The sequence below is a fragment of the Lepus europaeus genome, chromosome X, assembly GCF_033115175.1.
Source record: "Lepus europaeus isolate LE1 chromosome X, mLepTim1.pri, whole genome shotgun sequence".
NCBI classification, from domain to species: domain Eukaryota; kingdom Metazoa; phylum Chordata; class Mammalia; order Lagomorpha; family Leporidae; genus Lepus; species Lepus europaeus.
Genome location: NC_084850.1, coordinates 112366788 through 112392605, shown reverse-complemented (window position 1 = coordinate 112392605; position 25818 = coordinate 112366788). Strand labels below are relative to the sequence as shown.

At 39.8% G+C, this 25818-nt stretch overlaps 1 protein-coding gene across 1 annotated transcript in view; it reads left to right on the top strand.

Moving 5' to 3' along the window:
- CFAP47 (cilia and flagella associated protein 47) overlaps nt 1-25818 on the top strand; it is a 380737-nt gene that overhangs the window by 143173 nt on the left and 211746 nt on the right. The window contains exons 34-37 of the mRNA XM_062183128.1: nt 2148-2245; nt 2529-2645; nt 15060-15194; nt 24066-24181. Of these exons, the coding sequence (XP_062039112.1) occupies nt 2148-2245; nt 2529-2645; nt 15060-15194; nt 24066-24181 (466 nt within the window). The remainder of the gene's footprint in view (nt 1-2147; nt 2246-2528; nt 2646-15059; nt 15195-24065; nt 24182-25818) is intronic.

Here is a 25818-nt window from a genome sequence, read left to right as displayed (position 1 = left end):
GCAAGAGGACAGGGAAGAAGAGAAGGGGCGGGACACACTGTGTCCTAGGCTTTTAACCCACTTCCAAGGGGAGTGGTTATTAGCCTAATTGGCCGGTGGGCACTCAGGTGTGGCCAGGTAGGGGGATGAGGTCACACAGGGGTGTGGTAAAGGCGTGGTCTTCCAGCTTACAAACCTAATCGATATTAACCTGTATGCCTGTCTACTTGAAAGGAATCTCTGCAACAAATAGGGAAGTCAGAATAAGTCTAGAGCTACGAGAAATCCAATGCCTTTTGGGTGTCCTTATCAGTGCATGTTGATTATTGTTGATCAAATATTTGACCTCAAATTATTCAACAAAATAAGCAATTCTGAAATAATTAAATTTCTTCTTTATTACAAAGTGGTAGTGTATTTTTCGAAGCAGTTCATGTAGAAATAAAGGAAGCATCTTGAAATTTCTTTTTTCTTTTTCTTTTTTTCTTTCTTGCTTTTTTTTAAAATTGTTGTTGTTGGTAAGAACAGTCTAGTTCAAGAATCCAGCATCTTGGGGAAAGAGAGATCTCTTGATCCAAATGTGCTCTTTCAGCCCAACAAGTTCAGGGCACCAACCAGATGCAGGCTCTTGACAATGGAGCTCAGTATGAGTGGGGTGGGGGTGGAGGCTCCTTCCTTAGCTGGGTCAAGAGTCTGCCATTCCAAACCACCTCCCCTCAGGAGGCTCCTGAAATTCTTCTTCTGTAAATGTTACTATTCACCATACTAGGCCCAGGTAATTCACAATGTCAGTAGCTGGTTTTTGTTATGTAAAAATAAGAAGGGAAAGGAAAGGAAGATGCCTTTATTATGGCTACAAATTCCTGTCTATTGTTCCATTCTGTATCTATGGACTCCATTCTGGCTACTTCTTGCTGATTGGGGAGAAGTAGGGGATTTGGGGAATGGAAAATTTTGACCTGGTGAAAAAGACATCTTCCTTGGGCTTAACAGGCTAATCCTCGGCCTTGCGGCGCTGGCACACCGGGTTCTAGTCCCCGTCGGGGCACCGATCCTGTCCCGGTTGCCCCTCTTCCAGGCCAGCTCTCTGCTGTGGCCACGGAGTGCAGTGGAGGATGGCCCACGTTCTTGGGCCCTGCACCCCATGGGAGACCAGGAGAAGCACCTGGCTCCTGCCATTGGAACAGCGCGGTGCGCCGGCCACAGCGCGCCAGCCGCGGCGGCCATTGGAGGGTGAACCAACGGCAAAAAGGAAGACCTTTCTCTCTGTCTCCCTCTACTGTCCACTCTGTCAAAAAAAAAAAAAAACGAAAAAGACATCTTCCTTGGTTTCCCCCTCTTTCCTCTATGTGAGAGCAAAGTCAAATTTTCAAAGTTTCCATATACTTCGCATAATGCTTCAAATTTCTTCTACAGCCTTAAAGATATATTTCCTAGCAATAAATTCTTGAGGTTTGCATTGTATTTTATATCCAAATTAGCATGATTTTTATTTTCTAAGCAGAAGAAAAATATTTCATTATTGCTCAAATTTCCATGAGACGTATTTTGACTGTTGTTAAATAGTCAAAATAAAGTCGTGGGATTCTTGGGTTTGCACAAGAAAGAATTCAGGTGTGACACAGAGAGCAAAATAGCAAAGTTTTATTGGGGATAGGGCATCCATCAGAATGAAAAGGACAGAGAGTGAGTGCCCAGGCACTCAGATTGGGGGAAAACGAGGTTACCTGGTTAAATGGAGAGAATACACCTGGCAGGCAAGGAGGGTGTCTCAGCAGAGAGCTGAGAGGGCTAAGAAGGAAATCTTTGTTTAGATTCTGAGTTTTTAAGGGAGTATCTCTTTACTGCACTCCCTTCTCCTCCAGGACAGAGAGTAATAAGAAAAATTCCTTCCCAAGTTTGTTATCAGACAGGGGAGTCTTCCCCCTTGGGTTGCCTGCCTTGGAGAAGAATGTAGAGGTTTTATTGCTCAGTGTTATCAGGCCAGGACACCCATTTGGTGCAGAGGAGAGAGCTTTCCCATGGGGGAAGGGCTGGGACCACCTGGGAGTGTAGATGCTGGGCTTCTGCAGATGCCAGTTTCTCAGGCCCCTCTCTCACACACTCATAGGCTAATTTCTAACTTCCTACCTAGCAGCTATATTTAGTCTCTCTCTCTTTCTCAACAGGCACTATTCCCTCTGAGAGATGGATAATAAATTTTGACAGTGACCTTTCAGATGGCCTTGTTTTTGCAGCACAGTTGGCAACCTATTGCCCATTTTTGGTAAGAGTATTTTTATGCATACTGGTCTCTCATTTTGGAGAATTTAGTGATTAAAATTTGAAATGTATCTTCTGTAAATGGATTCTTTTGAATGCTTTAATCTTAAGTGGACACTTCTTAAATAGGTGGCTAGCATTGTCTTTTTCCCCCTGCATTTCAGTTGTGCTATTCTGTTTCTTACAAATGTTAACATTTATAAGATTCTTTGCTAAATTACAGTGAACACTTTTAAAGCAATAGAATTGGTTCCATTACTTAAAGGTTTTATTGTTGTCTATTCCAGATTGAGCCCTATTTTGTAAATATGTACACACAGCCAAAAACTCCTGAACAGTATCTGCACAATTGCCTGATTGTTATGAACAGTATTCGTGAAATTAGCTTTGATATGGAAATACAGGTAAGTGCCTTTCTATTAGAAATATTAGAATTTTGAGAAGAGTCTCTAAGAAAGCCTGGTTTAGAAGAATAAAACTTATTTTTTTTTAAAGAATTATTTTATTTATTTGAAAGACAGAGTTACAGAGAGAGGTAGAGACAGAGAGCGAGGTCTTCCATCTGCTGGTTCACTCCCCAGATGGCCGTAACGGCCAGAACTGCACCAATCCATCTGAAGCCAGAAGCCAGGAGCTTCCTCCGGGTCTCCCATGTGGGTGCAGGGGCCCAAGGACTTGGGTCATCTCCTACTGCTTTCCCAGGCCATAGCAGAGAGCTGGATCAGAAGAGGAGCAGCTGGGACTAGAACTGGTGCCCATATGGGATGGCAGGGCTTCAGGCCAGGGCTTTAACCCACTGTGCCACAGCACCGACCCAAAGAATAAAACTTATAATTCACTTCAATTCAATAATTTATTGAACCTTTTCTATGAAAGATACTGGATAGATCCTATAGGGGTACAGATGTAGTTAAACTACATTCATGCATTTAACAGTATTACAGAGGTAATAATGACAAGTATGCTTAGAAAAGCTGATGCAAGGTAGGTCATGAAGGCCACAACACATATAGAAACAATGTACTATGATACTCAAAGGGATAAGAAGTCACTTTAATAAGGAAAGCAGGCAAAGTTATGTAGTGGGATATGTAGTATTTAAACTGGCTTTTGAGAGTTTGGTAGGGGTTCACACAAAACTTAAAATATCTTTGTTTAAAAAATACAGTTCATCACATACTGTGATTTTCTCCTTTGACTTATGATTTCCTTGGATAAGAGAATATGTCAACAATTCATGAAAAGTGAGAATTATCTTTTAATTACACTTTCCATAAACTTTTTGAAGTGCTCTTGAAATCATTTACTTTTATTTTAAAATTATTAATTATTCTAATATTAATATCTCGAGGGTCCTTTTCACCTATTTAGATAAGAATTCCAAATATCAACTGTTTTGTAAATGAAACAGACAATATGGTACAGTTTAGAATTTAGAGAGTGAGAGAAATACACAGGAAGGTTAGGGCTTTATTAAAGGGAGAAAGGGGGTTCAGAAATTTAAACCAGGGGTTGCATACCAGGCATTTCCAGGGAGTAGACCAGAGGCTACTAGGGAGAGAGAGCACCTGGGCAGGAGAGCAGCTTTGCAGGCTGAGCAGCCGAGCAGGCATCAGAGGCAGCCAAAGGCCATCCACGCCAAGAGGCATGGGGGTGAGGAAGGGCCACATGCAGGCGTTCACAGGCTGGAGCCACGTGGAGAGGAAAAACCAAGTAGGCAGGAATGATGCAAAAATGCATGGCACTTGGACAAACATCCATGGAGCAGCCAAAATCTGTATACTCAGAGGTACAGAAGAGCAAGCGTGGGCCCTGCATGCTCCAGGCTTTTTATTCACTTCCAAAAGGGGAATAGTTACGTAGTCTGATTGGCAGGTAAGCATATACAGGTGGGATCACTTAGGGGTGTGAGATCATGCAGTGGGCAGTGAGGGGGCATGGTCTCCAGCTCGTGAATCTAATTTAATCCTATCTGCCTGCCCATATCACTCTCCTATTGTTGCCTCAAAATGTTTATTTTGAGGCTAGCTCTATTTTGCAGTGGTTTAAGCCATCGTCACATATGAGCACATGTTTGCATCCTAACTACTCCACTTCCAACCCAGCTCCCTGCTAATGCACTGGGAAAAGCAGCAGAGGATGGCCATTTAGGGAGTAAAACAACAGATGGAAGATCTCTTTCTGTCTCTCTGTAACTCTGCCTTTCCGTTACGTACATAAATTTTTAAATTTTAGATTTTTAACTTTTAAAGTTTTTATTTTAGTTTTTAAGTGTAAATTTTAAATAAAATTTTATTTTTAAAACAATGTTTAGGCCAGAGTGCTGTTTAGGACAGGATCAGCCCTTAAGGCATTTGGATCTGGCTGAAGAGCCCATGAGAGTATTTTAAGCATGGAAAGCCAAGACACTCTGGGAAAAAAAAAAAAGCCAACCAACCTAAATGAAAGATCTCTGTGAGTGAGATCCCAGTAGAAAGAACAGGCAATCAAAGAAGGAGGTACCTTTCTCTGAAGGGAGGAGTGAACCTCCACTTTGACTATGACCTTGTCTAAATAAGATCAAAGTCGGCGAACTCAAAAGGCTTCCATAGCCTTGGCAACTCATGACAAGAGCCTAGGGAGATTACTGATGCCATAAACAAGAGTGTCAATTTGTTAAGTCAACAACTGCAATCACTGTGCACTTACTCCTCATGTAGGATCTCTGTCCTTAATGTGCTGTACATTGTGAATTAATGCTATAACTAGTACTCAAACAGTATTTTATACTTTATGTTCTGTGTGGGTGCAAACTGTTGAAATCTTTACTTAATATACGCTAAATTGATCATCTATATATAAAGATAATTGAAAATGAATCTTGGTGTGAATGGAATAGGAGAGGGAGCAGGAGTTGGGAGGGTTGCGGGTGGGAGGGAAGTTATGGGGAGGGGGAAGCCATTGTAATCCATAAGCTGTACTTTGGAAATTTATATTTGCTAAATAAAAGTTAAAAAAGGCCGGCGCCGTGGCTTAATAGGCTAATCCTCCGCCTTGCGGTGCCGGCACACCGGGTTCTAGTCCCGGTTGGGGCACCGATCCTGTCCCGGTTGCCCCTCTTCCAGGCCAGCTCTCTGCTGTGGCCAGGGAGTGCAGTGGAGGATGGCCCAAGTGCTTGGGCCCTGCACCCCATGGGAGACCAGGAGAAGCACCTGGCTCCTGCCATCGGAACAGCGCGGTGCGCTGGCCGCAGCGCGCCAGCCGCGGCAGCCATTGGAGGGTGAACCAACGGCAAAAGAAAGACCTTTCTCTCTGTCTCCCTCTAATGTCCACTCTGCCTGTCAAAAAAAAAAAGTTAAAAAAAAAACCTTTATTTTAATAAGTAGTCAAAAATACCTTAAATATTAAGTATTCCCTAGATAAAAATGTAGGCTTGTTCAAGGTTTCATGAATAGAGAACTTGATAGTTAACATAGCAATTAATTAACAAGTTTTTGACAGGCACTTGAAATGCCATAACATTTTATCAGTCCATATTGCTTAATCACATTGAATGGCAGATTTTAAAATATAACTTTTAAATTTACTCATCCATAGTGAATAAATGCTGATGTTTTTACAGTCCACATTTGAGTCCTGTGAAATTGAACCTGAACTTATTTATTAACATTTAAGTTTCTTCTTTACTATGGCCTTCGTTGCAAATGGAAAGCCATCTGAATAAGTTACTGTGCCACTGTTATGTCCTGATGTAGAACTCTGCCAGCAGCAATATCTAGTTATTACAGGTTCCTGTTGGGTCTTAGTCCACCCGTACAAGGATGGACTGGGTCCGAGGAAAGGTAAGCGCGCCGCTCGCCCGTTCCCCAGCCTCCTGGTCCCGGAGACAATCAGACGCAGTGGGGAGCCAAGTCTAGCAAGGACTCATTTACCTTTTGCATAATAGTACCTTTTATAACACAAAACTGCAGAGTCATTGGGGCAGGGCTAAGGGCCAACCAATCACTTAAAAAAATCACCTTATGGGGGGATTTCTATAGGACTAGCCCTATGTCTATACACTTGTTACTAGTTTTGTTACCTCCCCTGATGTTGCGCAGCCACTTAGTTTTAGTGGTAAACAACTTTGGATTCCGCCCATCTTACTTCCTCTGGGCGCCATCTTACTTGGCTCCGCGTGGCTTCGTTCCGCGCAGCTCGGGCGGGGGCACCCTGGAGCAGCTGCGCATGCGGAGCCCCCGGGCCTGGCCTGGCCTGGCCTGGCCGCGCTCATGCCCCACAGGTTCCTTTCACAACATAATTTTTACTTAAAAATGTTGTGGTAATTATTTGGCTTCAGCATAGAGGACATGCTTTATTATTCAAGCAAATATGGATATGAAAATAAATGTAATAAACATTTATGGATGTTGTACCACACCATAATTCAATGAGCAGTGATGGGAGATAAGGGAGAATAGATAATCTGACTTTGCTCCCAAGAATTTTTGTTTGCTTTTTCTTTTTCTCACCTAGAAAAATTACAGCCTTCAATAACATAATTCATAAGTAAAAGCAGTTTACAAATAAGAAAATTCAATATTTTACATAAGATGAAGAAAGACTGTAAAAGATTCTAGCAATGGATATTCAGGGGTTTTTTGTTTTGTGTTTTAATAAAGTTATCAGATTTTCTTTTGCTCAATCATTCTCAACCCATGGACTTTGTTGTAGGCATGTACAGTAACAACCCTAAAGCTCATAGTGAATTCCTCATATAACAGCTTCAGTCATATAGCTGTATCTGGTTCTGGCAGAGTGCCATCTCTTCGTACTTCTTTTTTTCTAGGCAATAAGCCTTCCCGATGACCCCACAGCATATTTCCATCACAAATCATTGACCAGAACTGCATCCCTTGCTTGTTAATAAAACAGTAATTGATAAAAGGAATTTGATATCTACAAAAGGTGTAACTCCCAATAGAGATGAAAGAAAATATGACTGTTGGGTAGGCAATCAACATTGGCCTTTGTAGGATTACAGATAGTTACTGCAAGTAACAGTTGATACCTACTGTGAAAGTGGGTGAATTTATTAAACTTGCAGTTTAACCAAAATGCTTTCTACTTTGTTCTAATAATTGGATGATTATTTTAGGTTTTCTATGCAGCAGTGAAAAAAAAATTGAAATCCAGTCATTTGCAACAAAATGGAGGAATCTGGAAAACATCATGCCGAGTGAAATAAGCCAGTCCCAAAGGGACAAATATCATATGTTCTCCCTGATCAGTGACAACTAACTGTGCACCTAAAAGGAAACCTGTTGAGGTTAAATGGACACTGTGAGAAACAATGACTTGATCAGCCCTTGTCCTGACTGTCGAGAAACAACTTACTACTTTATTCCTTTTAGTATTGTTTTGTTCTACTTAATACCATTGGTTGAACTCTTTATTTAACACACAATTATTCTTAGGTGTTTAAATTTAACTGAAAAATGATCCCTGTTAAATATGAGTGGGAATAAGAGAGGGAGGAGATGTGCAGTTCGGCACAGGCTCACTCAGACTTACCCCTAATGGTAGAGTTAGAAATGTGCCAGGGGATTCCAATTCAATCCCATCAAGGTGGCATGTACCAATGCCATCTCACTAGTCAAAGTGATCAGTTCCAGTTCATAATTGATCATAATGATAGGATTAAGTGTCAAAGGGATCATATAAACAAGACTAGTGTCTGCTAATACTAACTGATAGAATTAGAAAGGAGAGAATGATCCCACATGGGAAGTGGAATACACAGCAGACTCATAGAATGGCAGATATCCTAAACAGCACTCTGGCCTCAGAATCAGCCCTTAAGGCATTTGGATCTGGCTAAAAAGCCCATGAGAGTATTTCAGGCATGGAAAGCCAAGACACTCTGTCAAAAAAAAATGACCTAAATGAAAGATCTCTGAGGGTAAGATCCCAGTGGAAAGAACAGGCCATCAAAGAAGGAGGTACCTTTCTCTGAAGGGAGGAGAGAACTTCCACTTTGACTATGTCCTTGTCTAAATAAGATCGGAGTTGGCAAACTCAAGACGCTTCCATAGCCTTGGCAGCTCATGCCAAGAGCCTCGGGTGATTACTGACGTCATAAATGAGAGTGTCAATTGTTAAATTAACAACAGGAGTCACTGTGCACCTGCTCCCCATGTAGGATCTCTGTCCTTAATCTGTTGTACTATTTGAAGTACTTTATACTTTGTGTTGCTATTTGGGTGCAAACTGTTGAAATCTTTACTTAGTATATACTAAATTGATCTTCTGTATATAAAGATAATTGAAAATGAATCTTGATGAAGAATGGGATGGGAGGGGGGTGGGAGATGGGATGGTTGCGGGTGGGAGGGTGGTTATGGGGGGGAAGCTGCTATAATCCAAAAGTTGTACTTTGAAAATTTATATTTATTTAGTAAAAGTTAAAAAAAAATAATACCATTGGTTGAAAACTCTTTACTTAGCACAGAATTATTCATAGGTGTTTAAATCCAATTGAAAATAGATCCCAGTAAAAAAATAAGAGTAGAAATAAGAGAGGAAGATGTACAGTTTTGCACATAATCCCACTGACTTACCCCTAATTGTAAGGCTAAAAACTTGCCATGGGATTCCAACTCCCATTAAGCTAGGTGGTACTAATTCCATCTTAATGTTAAAGTGTTCATATTAAGTGTGTAACTGATCATATAGATAGGATTAAGTGTCAAAGGGATCACATAAATAAGACTAAGTGTCTGGTAATAACAACAGATAGAATTTAAAAGGAGAGAATGTCCCAACACGGGAAGCAGGCCACACAGCATAGTCAGAATGACAAATGCCCTAAACATCACAATCAGCCCTTAAGGCATTCGCATCTGGCTGGAAACCCCATGAGAGCATTTCAGGCATGGAAAGCCAAGACACTGTGGCAGAAAAATGATCTACAGGAAGAATCTCTGTGAGATCCTGGTGGAAAGAAGGGGCCATCAAAGAAGGATGTACTTTTCTCTGAAAAAAAATTATAAGCTGTTCCTTGACAGTCAAGACAAGGGCTGTTCAAGTTATTGCTTCTCATAGTGTCAATTTCACTTCTACAGGTTTCCTTTTAGATGCTTTGCTAGTTGTCACAGAACAGGGAGAATGTATAACATTTGTCCCTTGGTACTGGCTTATTTCACTAAGTAGGATGTTTCCTAGATTAATCCATTTTTTTGCAAATGACCAGATTTCAATTTTTTTTTTACCACGGTCTACCAATCCATAAAGTGCATATCCCATAATTTCTTTATCTATCCAGTCTTCCGTTGATGGGCATTCAGGTTGATTCTATGTCTTAGCTATTGTGAATTGAGCTGTAATAAACATGGAGGTGCAGATAGCTCTTTTATTTGCTGATTTCATTTCCCTTGGGTAAATTTCGAGGAGTGGGATAGCTGGATCATAAGGTAGGTCTATATTCAGATTTCTGAGGTATCTCCAAACTGTCTTCCATAGTAGCTTTACCAGTTTGCACTCCCACTGACAGTGGATTAGGGTACCTTTTGCCCCACATCCTCACCAGCACTTGTTGTTGGTTGATTTCTCTATGAAATATATTCTGACCTGGGTGAGGTGAAACCTCATTGTGGTTTTGATTTGCATTTCCCTGATGGCTAGTGATCCTGAACATTTTTTCATGTGTCTGTTGGCCATTTGCGTTTCCTTTTTTGAAAAACATCTGTTTAAGTTATTGGCCCATATCTTTTTTTTTTTTGCCTTTGAAAATGATTTTTTTATTAAACTTTTATTTAATGAATATAAATTTCCAAAGTATAGCTTATGGGTTACAATGGCTTCCCCCCTCCCATAACTTCCCTCCCGCCCGCAACCCTCCCCTTTCCCGCTCCCTTTCCCCTTCCGTTCATGTAAAGATTCATTTTCAATTCTCTTTGTATACAGAAGATCAGTTTAGTATATATTAGGTAAAGATTTCAACAGTTTGCCCATATAGCAACATCAAGTGAAAAAACTACCATTGGATTACTAATTATAGCATTAAATAGCAATGTACAGCACATTAAAGACAGAGATCCTACATAATTTTTTTTTCAAATTAATTAATTTTCTATGCCATTTCCATTTTAACACCAGGTTGTTTTTTTTTTTTTTCATTTCCAATTCTCTTTATATACAGAAGATCACTTCAGTATATAATTAGTAAAGACCTCATCAGTTTGTGCCCACACAGAAACGCAAAGTATAAAAATACTGTTTCAGTACTAGTTACAGCATCACTTCGCTTTAGACGACACATTAGGGACAGATCCCACATGGGGTGTAAGTACACAGTGACTCCTGTTGCTGATTTAACAATTTGACACTCCTGTTCATGGCGTCAGTAATCTCCCTAGGCTCTAGTCATGAGTTGTATTGGCCCATATCTTAAGTGGGTTGTTTGTTTTGTTGTTGTGGAATTTCTTGATCTCTTTGTAGAGTCTGATTATTAATAATATATCAGTTGCATAGTTAGCAAATAATTTCTTCCATTCTGTCAGTTGCCTCTTCACTTTCATGACTGTTTCTTTTGCCCTACAGAAACTTCTCAATTTGATGTATCCCATTTGTTAATTCTGGCTTTGACTGCCTGTGCCTTTGGTGTCTTTTCCAAGAAGTCTTTGCCTGTGCCAATGTCTTTCAGGGTTTCTCCAATGTTCTCTAATAATTTGATGATGTCGGATCATAGATTTAGATCATTAATCCATGTTGAGTGGATTTTTGTGTAAGGTGTGTAAAGTAGGGGTCTTGCTTCATGCTTCTGCATGTGGAAATCTAGTTTTCCCAGCACCATTTGTTGAAGGGACTGTTCTTGCTCCAGGAATTGGTTTTAGCTCCTTGGTCAAATATAAGTGGTTGTAGTTTTTTGGATTGATTTCTGGTGTTTCTATTCTGTTCCATTGGTCTATCCATCTGTTTCTGTACCAGTACCATGCTGTTTTGATAACAACTGCCCTGTAGTACATCCTGAAATCTGGTATTGTGATGCCTCCGGCTTTGTTTTTGTTGTACAAGATTGCTTTAGCTATTTGAGGTCTCCTGTGCCTCCATATGAATTTCAGCTCATTTTTTATTTGAGAAGAATGTCTTTGATATTTTGATTGGCATCACATTGAATCTGTAAATTGCTTTTGAAAGAATGGACATTTTTATGATATTGATTCTTCCAATCCATAAACATGGAAGATTTTTCCATTCTTTTGTATTTTCTTCTATGTCTTTCTTTAATGTTTTATAAATCTCATTATAGAGATCTTTGACATCCTTGGTTAAATTTATTCCAAGGTATTTGATTTTTGTTGTTGCTATTGTGAATGGGATTGATCTTTGAAGTTCTTTCTCAGCCATTGCATTTTCTGTGTATACAAAAGCTGTTTGTTTTTATGTATTGACTTTATATCCTGTTGCTTTACCAAACTGTTCGATGAGTTCCACTAGTCTCTTATTGGAGTTTTTTGGATCCTTTATATATAGAATCTTGTCATCTGTAAATAGGGATAATTTGACTTTCTCCTTTCCAATTTGTATCCCTTTGATTTTTTTTTTTTTTTTTTGCCTGATGGCTCTGGCTAAAACTTCCAGGACTATATTGAATAGCGATGCTGAGAGTGGGCATCTCTGTCTACCAGATCTCAGTGGGCATGCTTCCAACTTTTCATTATGATGCTGGCCATGGGTTTGTCATAATTGCCTTGATTGTGTTGTGAAGTGTTCCTTCTATACCAGATTTACTTACAGTTTTCATCATGAAGGGTGTTGTGTTTTATCAAATTCTTTTTCTGCATTGGTTAGATAATCATATGGTTTTTGTTCAGCAGTTGTTAATGTGATGGATCACATTGATTTTTTGTGAATGTTGAACAATCCCTGCATACCCGGGATAAATCCCACTTGATCTGGGTGGATGATCTTTCTGATGTGTTGTTGGATTGTATTGGCTAGAATGTTCTTCAAGATTTTTGTTTCTATGTTCATCAGGGAAATTGGTCTGTAATTCTCTTTCTATGTTGCATCTTTTTCAGGTTTAGGAATTAAGGTGATGCCGGCTTCGTAGAAAGAATTTGGAAGGATTCTCTCTCTTTAAATTGTTTTCAATAACTTGAGAAGAATTGGAGTTAGTTCTTCTTTAAATGTCTGGTAGAATTCAGCAGTGAATCCATCCAGTTCTGGGCTTTTCTTTGTTGGAAGCACCTTTATTACTGATTCTTTTATTTTTTTTAAAATTTATTTGACAGGTAGAGTTGTAGACAGTGAGAGAGAGAGAGAGAGAGAGAGAGACAGTAAGAAAGGTCTTCCTTCCATTGGTTCACTCCCCCCCCTAAAATGTCCGCTATGGCCGAAACTGTGCCAATCCGAGCCAGGAGCCAGGTGCTTCCTCCTGGTCTCTTGTGTGGGTGCAGGGGCCCAAGCACTTGGGCCATCCTCTACTGCCTTCCAGGGCCACAGCAGAGAGCTGGACTGGAAGAGGAGCATCCAGGACTGGAACTGGCACCCATATTGGATGCTGATGCCACAGGCGGAGGATTAACTAAGTAAGCCACAGTGCTCACCCATTATTAATGAATCAATTTCTGACTTGGTTATGGGTCTGTTTAGGTTTTCTATGTCTTTGTGGCTCAATTTAGGCAGATTGTATATGTCTAGCAATCTGCATTTCTTCTAGGTTTCCTAGTTTGTTGGCATACAGCTCTTTATAGTAATTTCTCTTGTTACATTTCCTTTTTCATTTCTAATTTTGTTGATTTGTGTCTTCTCTCTCCTTTTTTTGGTTATTTGGGCCAATGGTATGTCAATCTTGTTATTTTTCATAAAACTAGCCCTTCATTTTTCTGATCTTTTGTATTGTTTTTTTGGACTACACTCTGTCCACTTTTCTTAAACTGTCTTCTCCTGGGCTAGAGCAGTAAGCTCCCTCCTTACTCTGACATCTCAGAACTGCCAAGGAATTGAATATAGTTTACCAGATTTCTGCTCCTGTGTTTTTCCCATATGTTTTTTTGTGTGTGTACCTCCCTATCTTTTGTTAAACCAATAGGACAGTACTATCTTCAGGAAGATAAAGGACCAATACAGGGGCTGATGCCATAATGCAGTAGGTTAATCCTCTGCCTTATGATGCCAGCATCCCATATGGGTGCCAGTTCTAGTCCCAGCTGCTCCACTTCCAATCCAGCTCTCCGCAATTGCCTGGGAAAGCAGTAGAAGATGGCCCAAATCCTTGGGCCCCTGCACCCGCATGGGAGACCGGGAGGAAACACCTGGCTCCTGGCTTCAGATCGGCGCAGCTCTGGCCATTGCGGCCATTTGGGGAGTGAACCATCAGGAGGAAGACCTTTCTCTCTGTCTCTCCCTCTCACTGTCTGTAAATCTACCTTTCAATTAAATAAATAAAATCTTTTAAAAAAAGGACCAATACAATTGAAATTTTTTTTGTTTAGATCTTTATAGAAATGTAATGATTATGTGTTTGTATGGAACTTTACCTGAATATCTTATTTTAAAGAAACCCAAATTATTTTAACATTTGACTTTAATTTTTTTATTCAAAAAAAATTTAACACATAGATTATAATTGTACATATTTATGTCATGTTTCAATATAAACATTTGGATTTTTAAGCCTGGGATTGATTAAAGTGTAATTGCTTTAGGTTATTTTCACTTAAATATATCATAAGAAAAGGAAAGGATGCTCTTTTTTTGGTGTGGTATTTTAGGTTAAAGTCTTATAAAATATATTTTTCCATTAAAGATAAACATAGTTGAATTTACTAAACTGATAAATTTTCATCCTACTGTATTTTTTCAAAGATGATATTTTGAAGTAATCTTCGTATTGTTACCTGTATCTCTTTACATCATGGGCACTAAAATAGCATTCGAAATACTTTTTGACCTGAGCTCAGGTTATTCTGCCACTAATACTTCCTTTCATGCAACAAATGTATCTCTTCTTATCCTCTTTGCATCACATCATAGGTTTGTTCGTCATACCTATGGCCCATCAGGGATGTCTTTTTCACTTTGAAATTTAGTTTCTTAGAATTCAAAGGTGATGGTGGAAATTAAACTTAGTATTTCATTTCTCTTGTCTTAAGTCATTTTTCTTTTCCTATAATTTATGATACTTTAAATCAAGGTGGGAAGTAGACCATTGGGCTAGAGATTAAGATACTGGTTACAATGCTCATGTTCCATATCTTAGTTCCTGAGTCCTTACTGACCTCCCGCTCCTGACCCCGGCTTCCTGCTAATGAGGTTCCTGGGAGGCAGCAGTGGTGGCTCAAGTAATTGGCTTCCTGACAACTACGTGGGAGACCTGAATTGCATTTCTGGCTCCAGTCCTGGCCCAGCTGCTGCCATTGCAGGCATTTGGGGAGTGAACCAGCAGATAGGAATGCTCTCTCTCTCTCTCTCTTTCTGTCCCCATCCCTCTCTCTGTCTCTCCTTGCCTCTCTGTCTGCTTTCTCAAATAAAAAACATCAAACATTGTATCTTTGTCATTTTAGCCAGTATTTCTAGTCCATAGTATTCTTTTCTGCTCTAGCTTTTGTTGAAACTTTAGAGTTGTAAAGTCAGTGTTCCACTTAGTACATGTCTAATTTATCTGCTAACTCATGAAGCTCTTATGATTCATAGAAATATTTTGTTTGCTATATCTACATCTCATTGTCATTGTCAATTGGAAACATTTTAAAAATTCTTTGAATTAGTTCAATAATTGGTATAATATGCTTTTATTCTTTTTAATGTGTTTTACCTATATATCATCTAATAATATTTCTCTTTTTTGGAACTAGGCCACTGACATCCATGATCCAAATCCAATCCTGATGCTGATGTTTTGTGTCCACATGTATGAAAGGCTCCCTTCATACCTTCCCAAGAAGGTGATATCCTTTCAATGTACTCTACATGAAACTGTGCTAGCTCAGGTAAGGATATATTTGGGGCCAAAATACAAATAGAGTTAAACGCATAAGAGAGGCTTTAGATATTTCTTTTTTCAGGGGCCAGCATCGTGGCATAGCAGGTTAAACTAGCACCTGTGATGCCAACATCCTTTATGAGCACTGATTTGAGTACTGGCTGCTCCAGCTCCCTGCTGACATGCCTGAGAAAGCTGTAGAAAACGGCCCAAGTGCTTGGGTCCCTGCACCCCATGCAGAAGACCCAGATGAAGCTCCTAGCTCCTGACTTCATCCTGGCCTACCCCTGGCTATTGTGCCCATTTGGGTAGTGAACCAGTGGATAGAAGATCTCTTTCTCTCTCTCTGTTTCTGCATCTCTCTCTGTCTTTTAAACAAACAAATAAATGTTTAAAAAGAAAAGAAGTATTTCTTTCCCATCCCAAAATTTATGACAAGGCTCTAGAAGATATAACTTTATTAAAATTGAATAAGCCTTCATCAAATGTTGCTTCTTCTGGGTCAAATGTCTAGAAGAGTGAAAGTGATAATATTTGTTTAGTTATCATCCCTTGCAGTGAAATGATGACTCCTTCTTTCTCATTATCATTTTATAGAGAATAACATTATTCTCTGTGAAAGATAACTTACCACTTTAGTAAAATTCATATTTATTCCTTTTCCTAAGGCTATTTTATGTATTTTCTCTATATTTTATAGAGGGAGATGATTTTATTTATTTATTTATTTATTTATTTATTTTTGGTAAATTTTATTTGGTAAACTTTACCTTTGGGGAGTAAACCAGCAGATAGGAATGCTTTCTTTCTCCTTCCTTCCCTCTCTCCTTCCTTCCCTCTCTCCTTCCTTCCCTCCCTCTTATCCTCCTCTCTGTCTCTCCTTGCCTCTTTGTTTCCTTTCTCAAATAAAAAACATCAAACATAGTATCTTTGTCATTTTAGCCAGTGTTTCTAGTGTATTCTTTACTGCTCTAGCTTTTGTTGAAACTTTGGAGTTGTGAAGTTACAAAGGGAGAGACAGAGAGAAAGGTTTTCCATCCACTGGTTCACTCCCAAATGGCTCAACTGATCCAAAGCCAGGAGCCAGGAGCTTCTTCCAGCTCTCCCACATGGGTGCAGGGGTCCAAGGACTTGGACCATCCTCCACTGCTTTCCCAGGCCATAGCAGAGAGCTGAATCAGAAGTGGAGCAGATGGGACATGAACCTGGGCCAATGGGATGCCAGTGCCTCAGATGGAAGACTAGCCTACTGTGCAACAGCGCCAGCTCCTTATTGATATTTTTGATGCAAAATTTTTATGTATTTCATCTTCAAATGATGTGTCCTGATAATCTTTGATTTGTAACTGTAACCTCTTTGAGAAGGTAGCTGTCTAGCCTCTATCATTGTTTGAGTTGATGGTTGCTAAGCATTTGGCTAAAAATCAGGAAATGCTCAAATTCTTGTCTCAAAGTGGCTAAATTTATGAAAAGGAGAGCTTCTTCTAATATTTTGTTAGAAAATATTGAGAAACAAACAGTCACTTTAATTTTATTTCTTCCTTTTTTTTAGAAACAGAGATATAACATTGTGAAGAGTTTTTTCAACAGTGTTTACTATAATTGTCTGTAAAGATAGTCAAAGGTTTTGTGTACTAACTAGTCTTGAGGTATAGTTATATCAGCGAGAATCTTTGACTTAGAAATAAAATTTCTGGAGAATTTGAAGTGTTTTGCTTAAGCCCGCAGGATATAGTAGTCTCAATTTGATTAATCAGTCATGTAATATAATGAAATATTATTACAATTCTCTAATTCTTTTGACATGTTTGGCTTTCTTTATGCCATTTTTCCTCATTTTTTATAGCAGTTATAATTAATACTAGCCAATGTTTAAACATAAACTTTCATTATGATGCTGAAAACAAATGAAAATGTATTTTGGTGGAAACATGATTTCCTTTCTCATCTATGTTTTAACAGAAAACTATGTTAATGTCTTAAGATCATAGATACAGATACAGCTTTTATTTTTCATAGATGTAAGATAAATTTTGAAGGAAAAACAAAAATTAACTATAAACTCAATATAAAACTTAAATTATAGCCTGCAGTAGAATGAGAAGGCCATGCCAAGGTGGCCACTGGCAAGTGAGTGTCAGTTACTCAGGAATGGCTTTGAATCCCACCTGGCAATGGAGCCTGCCTGGCAACAGGCTGTGATTGGATGGCTTTGGAAATTGCCTGGCAACAGGCTGTGATTGGTTGGGGCATAGACCGCCCCTTGACTGGATTGGCTGGTCTTGGCTATATAAGATGTTGTACCAACTGAAATAAACAAGTCTGCTGGCTGCTTGCCTCAAGCCCACTTTCACCTGACTCCTGGGGTCTGTGTGGTGATTGGCTGGTCTTGGCTATATAAGATGTTGTACCAACTGAAATAAACGAGTCTGCGGGCTGCTTGCCTCAAGCCCGCTTTCACCCAACTCCCGGGATCTGTGTGGGGACTCTGTGCCTCTTGCCCTCACCACACTGCTCCTCTCAGAAACGAATCCACTGCAACATTGTTGAGAAATCAACTGCAACAATAGCCATCTTCGGGTTTGACTTCCTTTAAGAAAATCACTGATTTGGAAATGCTGAGAATCTTTGACATAGGTTAGCTCTATGGATCAACACCAAAAATGGGTGTGTCTAAGTCACAGTATCTCATTCTTGTCACAATAAATCTCTTATAATTGAAAAAATATTTCAGTAGTTACATGTCAGTGAAACAAACAGAATGTTTGAACCAGTGGAAAAAATTAAGTAAAGATTAGTGAAAAAATAAATAGTACAGTGAATATTCTGAGACTTTTTAAGAGCAATTAAACTATTTGAGTTTTTTTTTAAAGAAAATTTGCACAGACTTCAGTGGTATATTCTTTTTTTTTTTTCATTTTTGACAGGCAGAGTGGATAGTGGGAGAGAGAGAGACAGAGAGACAGGTCTTCCTTTGCCATTGGTTCACCCTCCAATGGCTGCCGTGGCCGGCACACCACACTGATACGAAGCCAGGAGCCAGGTGCTTCTGGTCTCCCGTGGGGTGCAGGGCCCAAGTACTTGGGCCATCCTCCACTGCACTCCCAGGGCATAGCAGAGAGCTGGCCTGGAAGAGGGGCAACTGGCACAGAATCCGGTGCCCTGACCAGGACTAGAACCCAGTGTGCCGGCGCCACTAGGTGGAGGATTAGCCTGTTGAGCCACGGCGCCAGCCGAGTGGTATATTCTGACAGCAGATGAGCTCAGTGCAGTATTTATATGATATGATATGGTGGAAATGAGTGGTTTTCTTAGGATCTCAAATGATAGTTCAGAATGTATTTATTATTTTCAACATTTCCTTGCAAAAAATGGAAGTTAACTCTTTGGGATGTAAAATCACTTGGTTTATTAATGAGTAAGTGATATGTATAGATGTTTATATATGCTTACATGCATATGTACATTGAAATGCCACAGTAACTGATATCTCCAAGTAGATAATCTAAGAATCCTGAATCCTTGAGGTAACTGAAGATATAAACTCTTCAGAAACAAAACATTTATTATAATAGTTATGGAAGTTCTCATTGAACTAAGTAATTCATCTTTTATCAAGTGTATCATCACACATTCTACAACTTTTTGACTTTTCAGATAGCTGTTACTAAGATCCTGGACTTCCTAAATTATTCCAGTCACCATTTCTTCACTCCAATTTGGCCAGTTACTAATATGAGTATTGATTTAGAAACATAGCTATAGACTTGAAATGATGGTGGCCTAGTCTAGAAGTAGAAGTTTAGCTATGTGTTGATTATCCATTTCTTCCTGACACAGAGATATGACAAATATTAGCAAATGAATTACTTCATTACTAGGGAGTATTTCTTGAAAATGTGAGTACACAAGTTATTTGTGTAGAATTGAATTGAGATTTATATAAAATAATGTATTAGAAAACCGACAAAGATTTTCTTCTTTTAACATTTTATTTGAGAATTGCTTTTTTTTTTTGGACAGGCAGAGTTAGACAGTGAGAGAGAGAGAGAGAAAGGTCTTCCTTCCGTTGGTTCACCCCCAAAATGGCCGCCACGGCAGGCGCACAGCTCCGGTCTGAAGCAGGATGCCTGGTGCTTCCTCCTGGTCTCCCATGCGGGTGCAGGGCCCAAGCACTTAGGCCATCCTCCCCTGCCTTCCCTGGCCACAGCAGAGAGCTGGACTGGAAGAGGAGCAACCAGGACAGGATCTGGTGCCCCAACCGGGACTAGAATCCGGGGTGCCAGCGCAGCAGGCAGAGGATTAGCCAAGTGAGCTGCGGCACTGGCCAGAATAGTTTTAAATGTATAAAAATAAATTTTTGAGGTAGTAATACAAAGAGTTCCCAGATACTCCTTATTGCACTTCCCTTATTTTTAACATGTCATATTAATATATTTGTCACAATTAATGAAACACACCCAGCTTCTCTTGTGTTTTAATCCAGACTTCTTTTATCCCTCCCATCTTCTAATAATCAACATTCTGTGCTCAGATTGAGGTTTTTTTTTTAAATTATTTTAGTTCCTACATATGAGGAAGACCATGCAGATTTTTCATTCTATGTCTGATTTATTTCACTCAACATGATGTCTTCCAGTTTGATTCATTCTATTGCAAATGAAAGGGTTTCATTTTTTTTTTTGTGGCTGCATAGTGTTCCATTATGAATATTTTCCACAATTTCTTTATCCATTCATCTCTGGACACTTTGGTTGATTCCATACTTTGGCTAATGTGAACAGTACTACTATAAACATGGTGGAGCAGGTATCCCTTTGATACAGTGTAGTGACTTCGTATCTTTTGAATATATACAGAGTAGTGGGAATCCTGGATCATATGGCAGTTCTGTTTCTAGTTTTTTAAGAAATCTCCATACTGCTTTCTACAATGGTTGCACTAATTTACATTCACACCAACAGTGTGTGAGAGCTCCCCCTTCTCTATATCCTTGCCAGAATTTGTTACTATCTGTCTTTGATAATAGCCACTCTGACAGGGGTGAGGTGGTATCACATTGTGGTTTTGATTTGCATTTTCTCAATGTCCAATTGTAGTGGAATGAGAAGGCCATGCCAAGGTGGCCACTGGCAAGCGAGCGTCAGTTAGTCAGGAATGGCTTTGAAACTGCCTGGCGACAGGCTGTGATTGGATGGCTGTGGAAACTGCCTGGCGACAGGCTGTGATTGGATGGATTTGAAACTGCCTGGCGACAGGCTGTGATTGGATGGCTCTGGAAACTGCCTGGCAACAGGCTGTGATTGGTTGGGGTATGGACTGCCCCTTGACCAGATTGGCTGGTCTTGGCTATATAAGCTGTTGTACCAACTGTAATAAAGGAGTCTGCAGGCTGCTCGCCTCAAGCCTGCTCTCACCGGACTCCCGGGGTCTGTGTGTTGACTCCGCGCCTCTTGCCCCCACCACGCTGCTCCTCTCAGAAACGAACCCACTGCAACATTGTAGAGAATTCAACGGCAACATCTGGTGCGCCAACGTGACTGAGAAAGAAACAGCGTGTCGGACTCGGCGAGGTCCCCCCTGGATTTCGGCAAGTAGGCCCCTCGGTGTTTGGTGTGCTGTTCGGTTCTGTGAGGGTGAGCACAGAACCCCCTCCTACGCCCCTTTCCTTGTCCTTGTCCTCGGTCTAAGTGACCCCAGGTTAGCACACACCGCCCTGAAGCGTACGTCGCTTCTCGGCTCCTCCTTTTACTTTCGGTTCGCCCGGCGAATTCACATAAGGGACTGATCATCCCAGAATTCGGAACCAAGTCATCTTCCCTCACTCGAGAGAGGTGACGCTCCGGAGACACCGTGTGGGCATACGGCCTTGACCTAACGAATCAAGGAAGTCCCCCACTAAGCACAGGACATACGTACGATCTGATACACCACTATCTGTTTGTCTAACGTAGGGAAACCTCCTGCAAAATGCCATCCACAGTTGAGGTGCTAGGAATTTGCTTTGTTACGGTAGCAGTGCTGTACGTGTCTTTCCTCTGGCTAGAGTTGGCGTACCGTGCAGCTCTTAAGCGCTCAGACATGGGAAAGATACCCCCCTCTCAGAATCCTGTGCAGATTATCAAAGATCGTGAATCTGTGAGTGATAGGAGCCTGACACTCCAGGTCTCTGTCTCACAGACAATGGTTGCTGACTTAGGGAGAGAGAACTCCGAAAGTGAAAAAAAACAACGTAGCAAACAAGGTAGCAATGCCTAGTCAGCCACCCCCCACATACCCGTAGGATGAACTAAGAGGACCTCTAGATAATAACTCATGCGAGGTCATCCCATCCGCACCCAGTGAGGATCCCCACATTTGTGGCAGTACTTGGGCACCCCAAGCTCTCAGGGCAGCCGCTAGATCCCATGCCATCAGCATGTTTGCTGTTAATGTTGAAGTGTACGCAAAATTCAGGCCCTGGATTCCAACGCCTGTAAAAAGGCTTCTATTAACCAAGGGTCGAGGATATGCTTGTGTCTTTCCAGAGAATGCAGAACAGCCCATTTGGGTACCAGCCAGAAACATCAAGCCTGCAACTGACAGCCAACCAGAACCAGCTGAACAAGACCGAGACTCTGCCTTGTTAGCAGACGCACCTGCCCTATCATCCTACCCTAAGAAACTGCCCATAGCCACATCTGTTACCATTGTGTACCCCACTAGCTCTGGTCAGCCACTCAAATGGCCTACAGCCTGTGTGTGGTCATGCCATTCCTGATAACCGTTATTCCTCATTCCTACCCCTATCTGAGCAAGCAATCCTGTGGTCTCTCGATTTGAGCGCTGGTTAGTCAATGACGGGTAAGATCCCCTGGGGGACAACCTAAGACAGGCACAGCTGCGTACGGAGACCACATGGAAACGGGGTCAACAATGGTATGGCCAAGAATCATGCCTCCCGTTGCTCAAAAATAAATGAAAAGGGGGAAATGTAGTGGAATGAGAAGGCCATGCCAAGGTGGCCACTGGCAAGCGAGCGTCAGTTAGTCAGGAATGGCTTTGAAACTGCCTGGCGACAGGCTGTGATTGGATGGCTCTGGAAACTGCCTGGCAACAGGCTGTGATTGGATGGATTTGAAACTGCCTGGCGACAGGCTGTGATTGGATGGCTGTGGAAACTGCCTGGCAACAGGCTGTGATTGGTTGGGGTATGGACCGCCCCTTGACCAGATTGGCTGGTCTTGGCTATATAAGCTGTTGTACCAACTGTAATAAAGGAGTCTGCAGGCTGCTCGCCTCAAGCCTGCTCTCACCGGACTCCCGGGGTCTGTGTGTTGACTCCGCGCCTCTTGCCCCCACCACGCTGCTCCTCTCAGAAAAGAACCCACTGCAACATTGTAGAGAATTCAACGACAACATCCAATGATACTGAGCATTTTTTTTCATATATTTATTGTTTGTATTTTTTTTCTTTTGAGTACAGTCTATTCAGATCCTTTGCCTATTTCCTAACTGGATTGTTTTTGTGTTGAGTTTTTAAGTTTCTGATATGTTCTGACTATTACTCCTTTGTCAGATAAGTAGATTGCAAATATTTTCTCTCACTCTTTCAGATGTCTCTTTTCTATATTGAAAGTTTCCTTTGCTGTGCAGAAGCTTCTGAGTTTGATACAATCCCATTTGTCTAGTTTCACTTTTGTTGCCTGTACTTCGAGGGTCTTATCTAAGAAATTGTCACCTATAACAATGTCTTAAATTGCTTCTATTCTAGCAATTTCTGCATTTCCAGTATTACATTTCAGTCTTTGTTCCACCCTGAGTTGATTTTTGCATTTGAGAGATAGGCATATAATTCCATTCTATCCAGTTTTGTCAGCACCATTTATCGAAAAGACTATCCTTTCATTAATCTATGTCATGTTCTTAGCACATTTGTCAAAAGTAAGTTGTCTGTATGTCTGTAGATTAATTTATGAGCTCTCTATTCCATTCCATTGATTTAAATGCCAGTTTTTATGCCAGAACAATGATAATTATGATACTTTGTAGTATGATTTGAAATCAGGTATGCCTCTAGCTTGATATTTTTTTTCTCAGAATCACTTTGGCCATTTTGGGTCTTTTGTGATTCCATATGAATTTTAGGATTTTTTTCCAATTCTGTAAAGAATGTAATTGATACTTTGATAGGGATTGCAATGAATCTGTAGATTGTATTAGGTAGTTTGAACATTTTAATGATATTAATTAATAACTTTCCCTTATTTTGTGTCCTTGATGATTTCTTTCATCAATGTTTTAAAATTTTCATTATAGAGATCTTTCATTTCTTTGATTAAACTTGTTTATAAATATTTGATTTTTTTAGCTATTGTGAATGGAATTTCTTTCTCATACTAGTTTCTGTACTGTATAGGTAGTGTGTCCTTTTTGTAAATTGAATTATGTAAGTTCTCTGTTTAAAATCCTACAATGGTTTTCCACTTCATTAAAAATAGATATTCTTCTTCACATTTTTGATGATCAGGTACTTTTTTGTCCGTTATTTCTTTTTCTGCAAAGCTTTTTCTCCTTGCCTACCTTAACCAAACCAGACACACCCACACAAATGATGCTCAAAAAGTTTCTGTAAAATGTGTATTATTAAAAAGCAAGAATTTCAGAATTTTTGCAACACAATGAAAATCTCCTTTAATTCAATTATTCATAAACTTTTGAAGTGCTCTCAAACACTGTTGTTGCTGTATTTAAATACAGAATCTGATTTCTGGTTAGTATACATTAGAAATAAGAATTTATATTATTAAATACATAAATTTTTATAAAATTAAGACACAACATAGGTGTATTTTTAAAATTCATGATTATGTTTACACTCTTTTCTGTGTCTACATAGATTGTAGTGAGAAATTCAAGCTTGAAATCTATTGTGTATGTGGCTACAATTGTTGGAAAAGATGCTGCTGATTTCTCCCTTCAGCGATCAGAGAATGTTGTGACAATTTCTCCAAAGTAAGTACTTTTAAAAATTTTACTTTATTGAATGCATTAAATGTAGAGATTTAATAGGTATTATAAATTATAAGAGATAACTTGAATTTTTTAAAATTAATAGGTATATCATGAAAAGACTCACTTAGACATAGGTAAAATATGCACGCATGTCTCAGATTCCTCATTAATTTTTTTAAAACAATCATAACAACATAAAATGGCTGGTTTTTCTATATTCATTTCATTTTAACTTATTTTGTATGCATATGGGCCATAGAAATAAGGCTACAAGTTGTTTATGTAATACAGTTCTGCTTACTGCAGAGAAATGGAAACAGTGCTTGCTTAAATTACGTGTGTGTGTGTGTATTATGTGCTTACTATAGAAAATTTAGAAGCTATGAAGAACAAAAAAGGTCCATAATCCTACCTCAAAAAATTCCCAATGTCATAATTTTTCTCAATTCCTCCATAGTCATTATATCTATATGTGTATAGTTGATAGATAAATAGATAGAGATATAATATATATGCATATACATACTTTCCGCTTGTGGTATTGTTCAATAAAGTCTCATTTTTATCTAATTGTGTTCTCATTACACTGATTTAGGGATTATACTACTTTCCCCCCCTCAAAAATAAACAATAAATAAAACTCTTGGAGAATACTCACAAGAAAATGAGTCTTCTCAGATTGGTAAATGGTGTTTGATATGCCAACAGGTGTTAATGATGGCAAATATTCTTTTTAAATAATACAAGGATGAGAACAGCTGTGTCAGTACCAAAGGGGTTGACAAATTTGATAACCACTAATGAACTTGAACCACTCTTGAGTTTTTGTTTTTGCCTTTGCATTCAATTATTTTTCTCCAATGTAAAATAACATTGTAACTACTTAAGGTACTTTGCCCGATTGTCTAGTTTTTTTAAGCTTTTCCTTCTTTTTAAATTTATTTTTATATCTCTAATTTTTTAATCTACAGAAGCTTTAGTTACTTTTCAAACAGTAGTCTTTCTTTCTGAACTAGTAGGTGCCCTTATCTCTAGGCTCTGTGGGACATGATCCCCTGTTGATCAGCAACTCTAGCTCCTTGTAGTGGGGAGCACTGTACAGACTAGGGTGCTAGGTTAACTGTTGCTGTGCTAAGTCTAGTTAGATTTCTAAGGCTGCAGTCTTTTTTTTTTTTAACTGTGTTGGAATGTCTGTGGATCCAGGGCCTCTGTTTTTTAGAACAATGTAGATTCTGACTGTGACTACTTTTGTTAGGTGGTGCCACACTGCTGTAGCTTGTGTTCTTGGAGTTACAGGTGATATAATGTGTTTCTTTTCTAAATCAAAATGATTGCTGGCGAGATCTCCAGGCAGCCCTCCTCACTGGGCTCCTAGCCAGTGGTGCCTTGGTATTCCTCCTGCAGTTAGCATTGCCTTGCCTGCTTGCCTGCTAAGGTGGCCCGGCAACAGGGATCCCACTTCCAGCCACAGGAAGTTCTCAGCTGCTGGTTGGCTTTTTCCTTTTCTCTATGCTGACATATCAAGTCTCCAGGTCCTCCTGTGTTCCCCTTTTTCCCCACCGACTGCTATGCTTATCCTTGAGCACCCATCTTGAGATGCAGCTGTTGATTTATTGTTTTTGTTCTTCCTTGTGGAC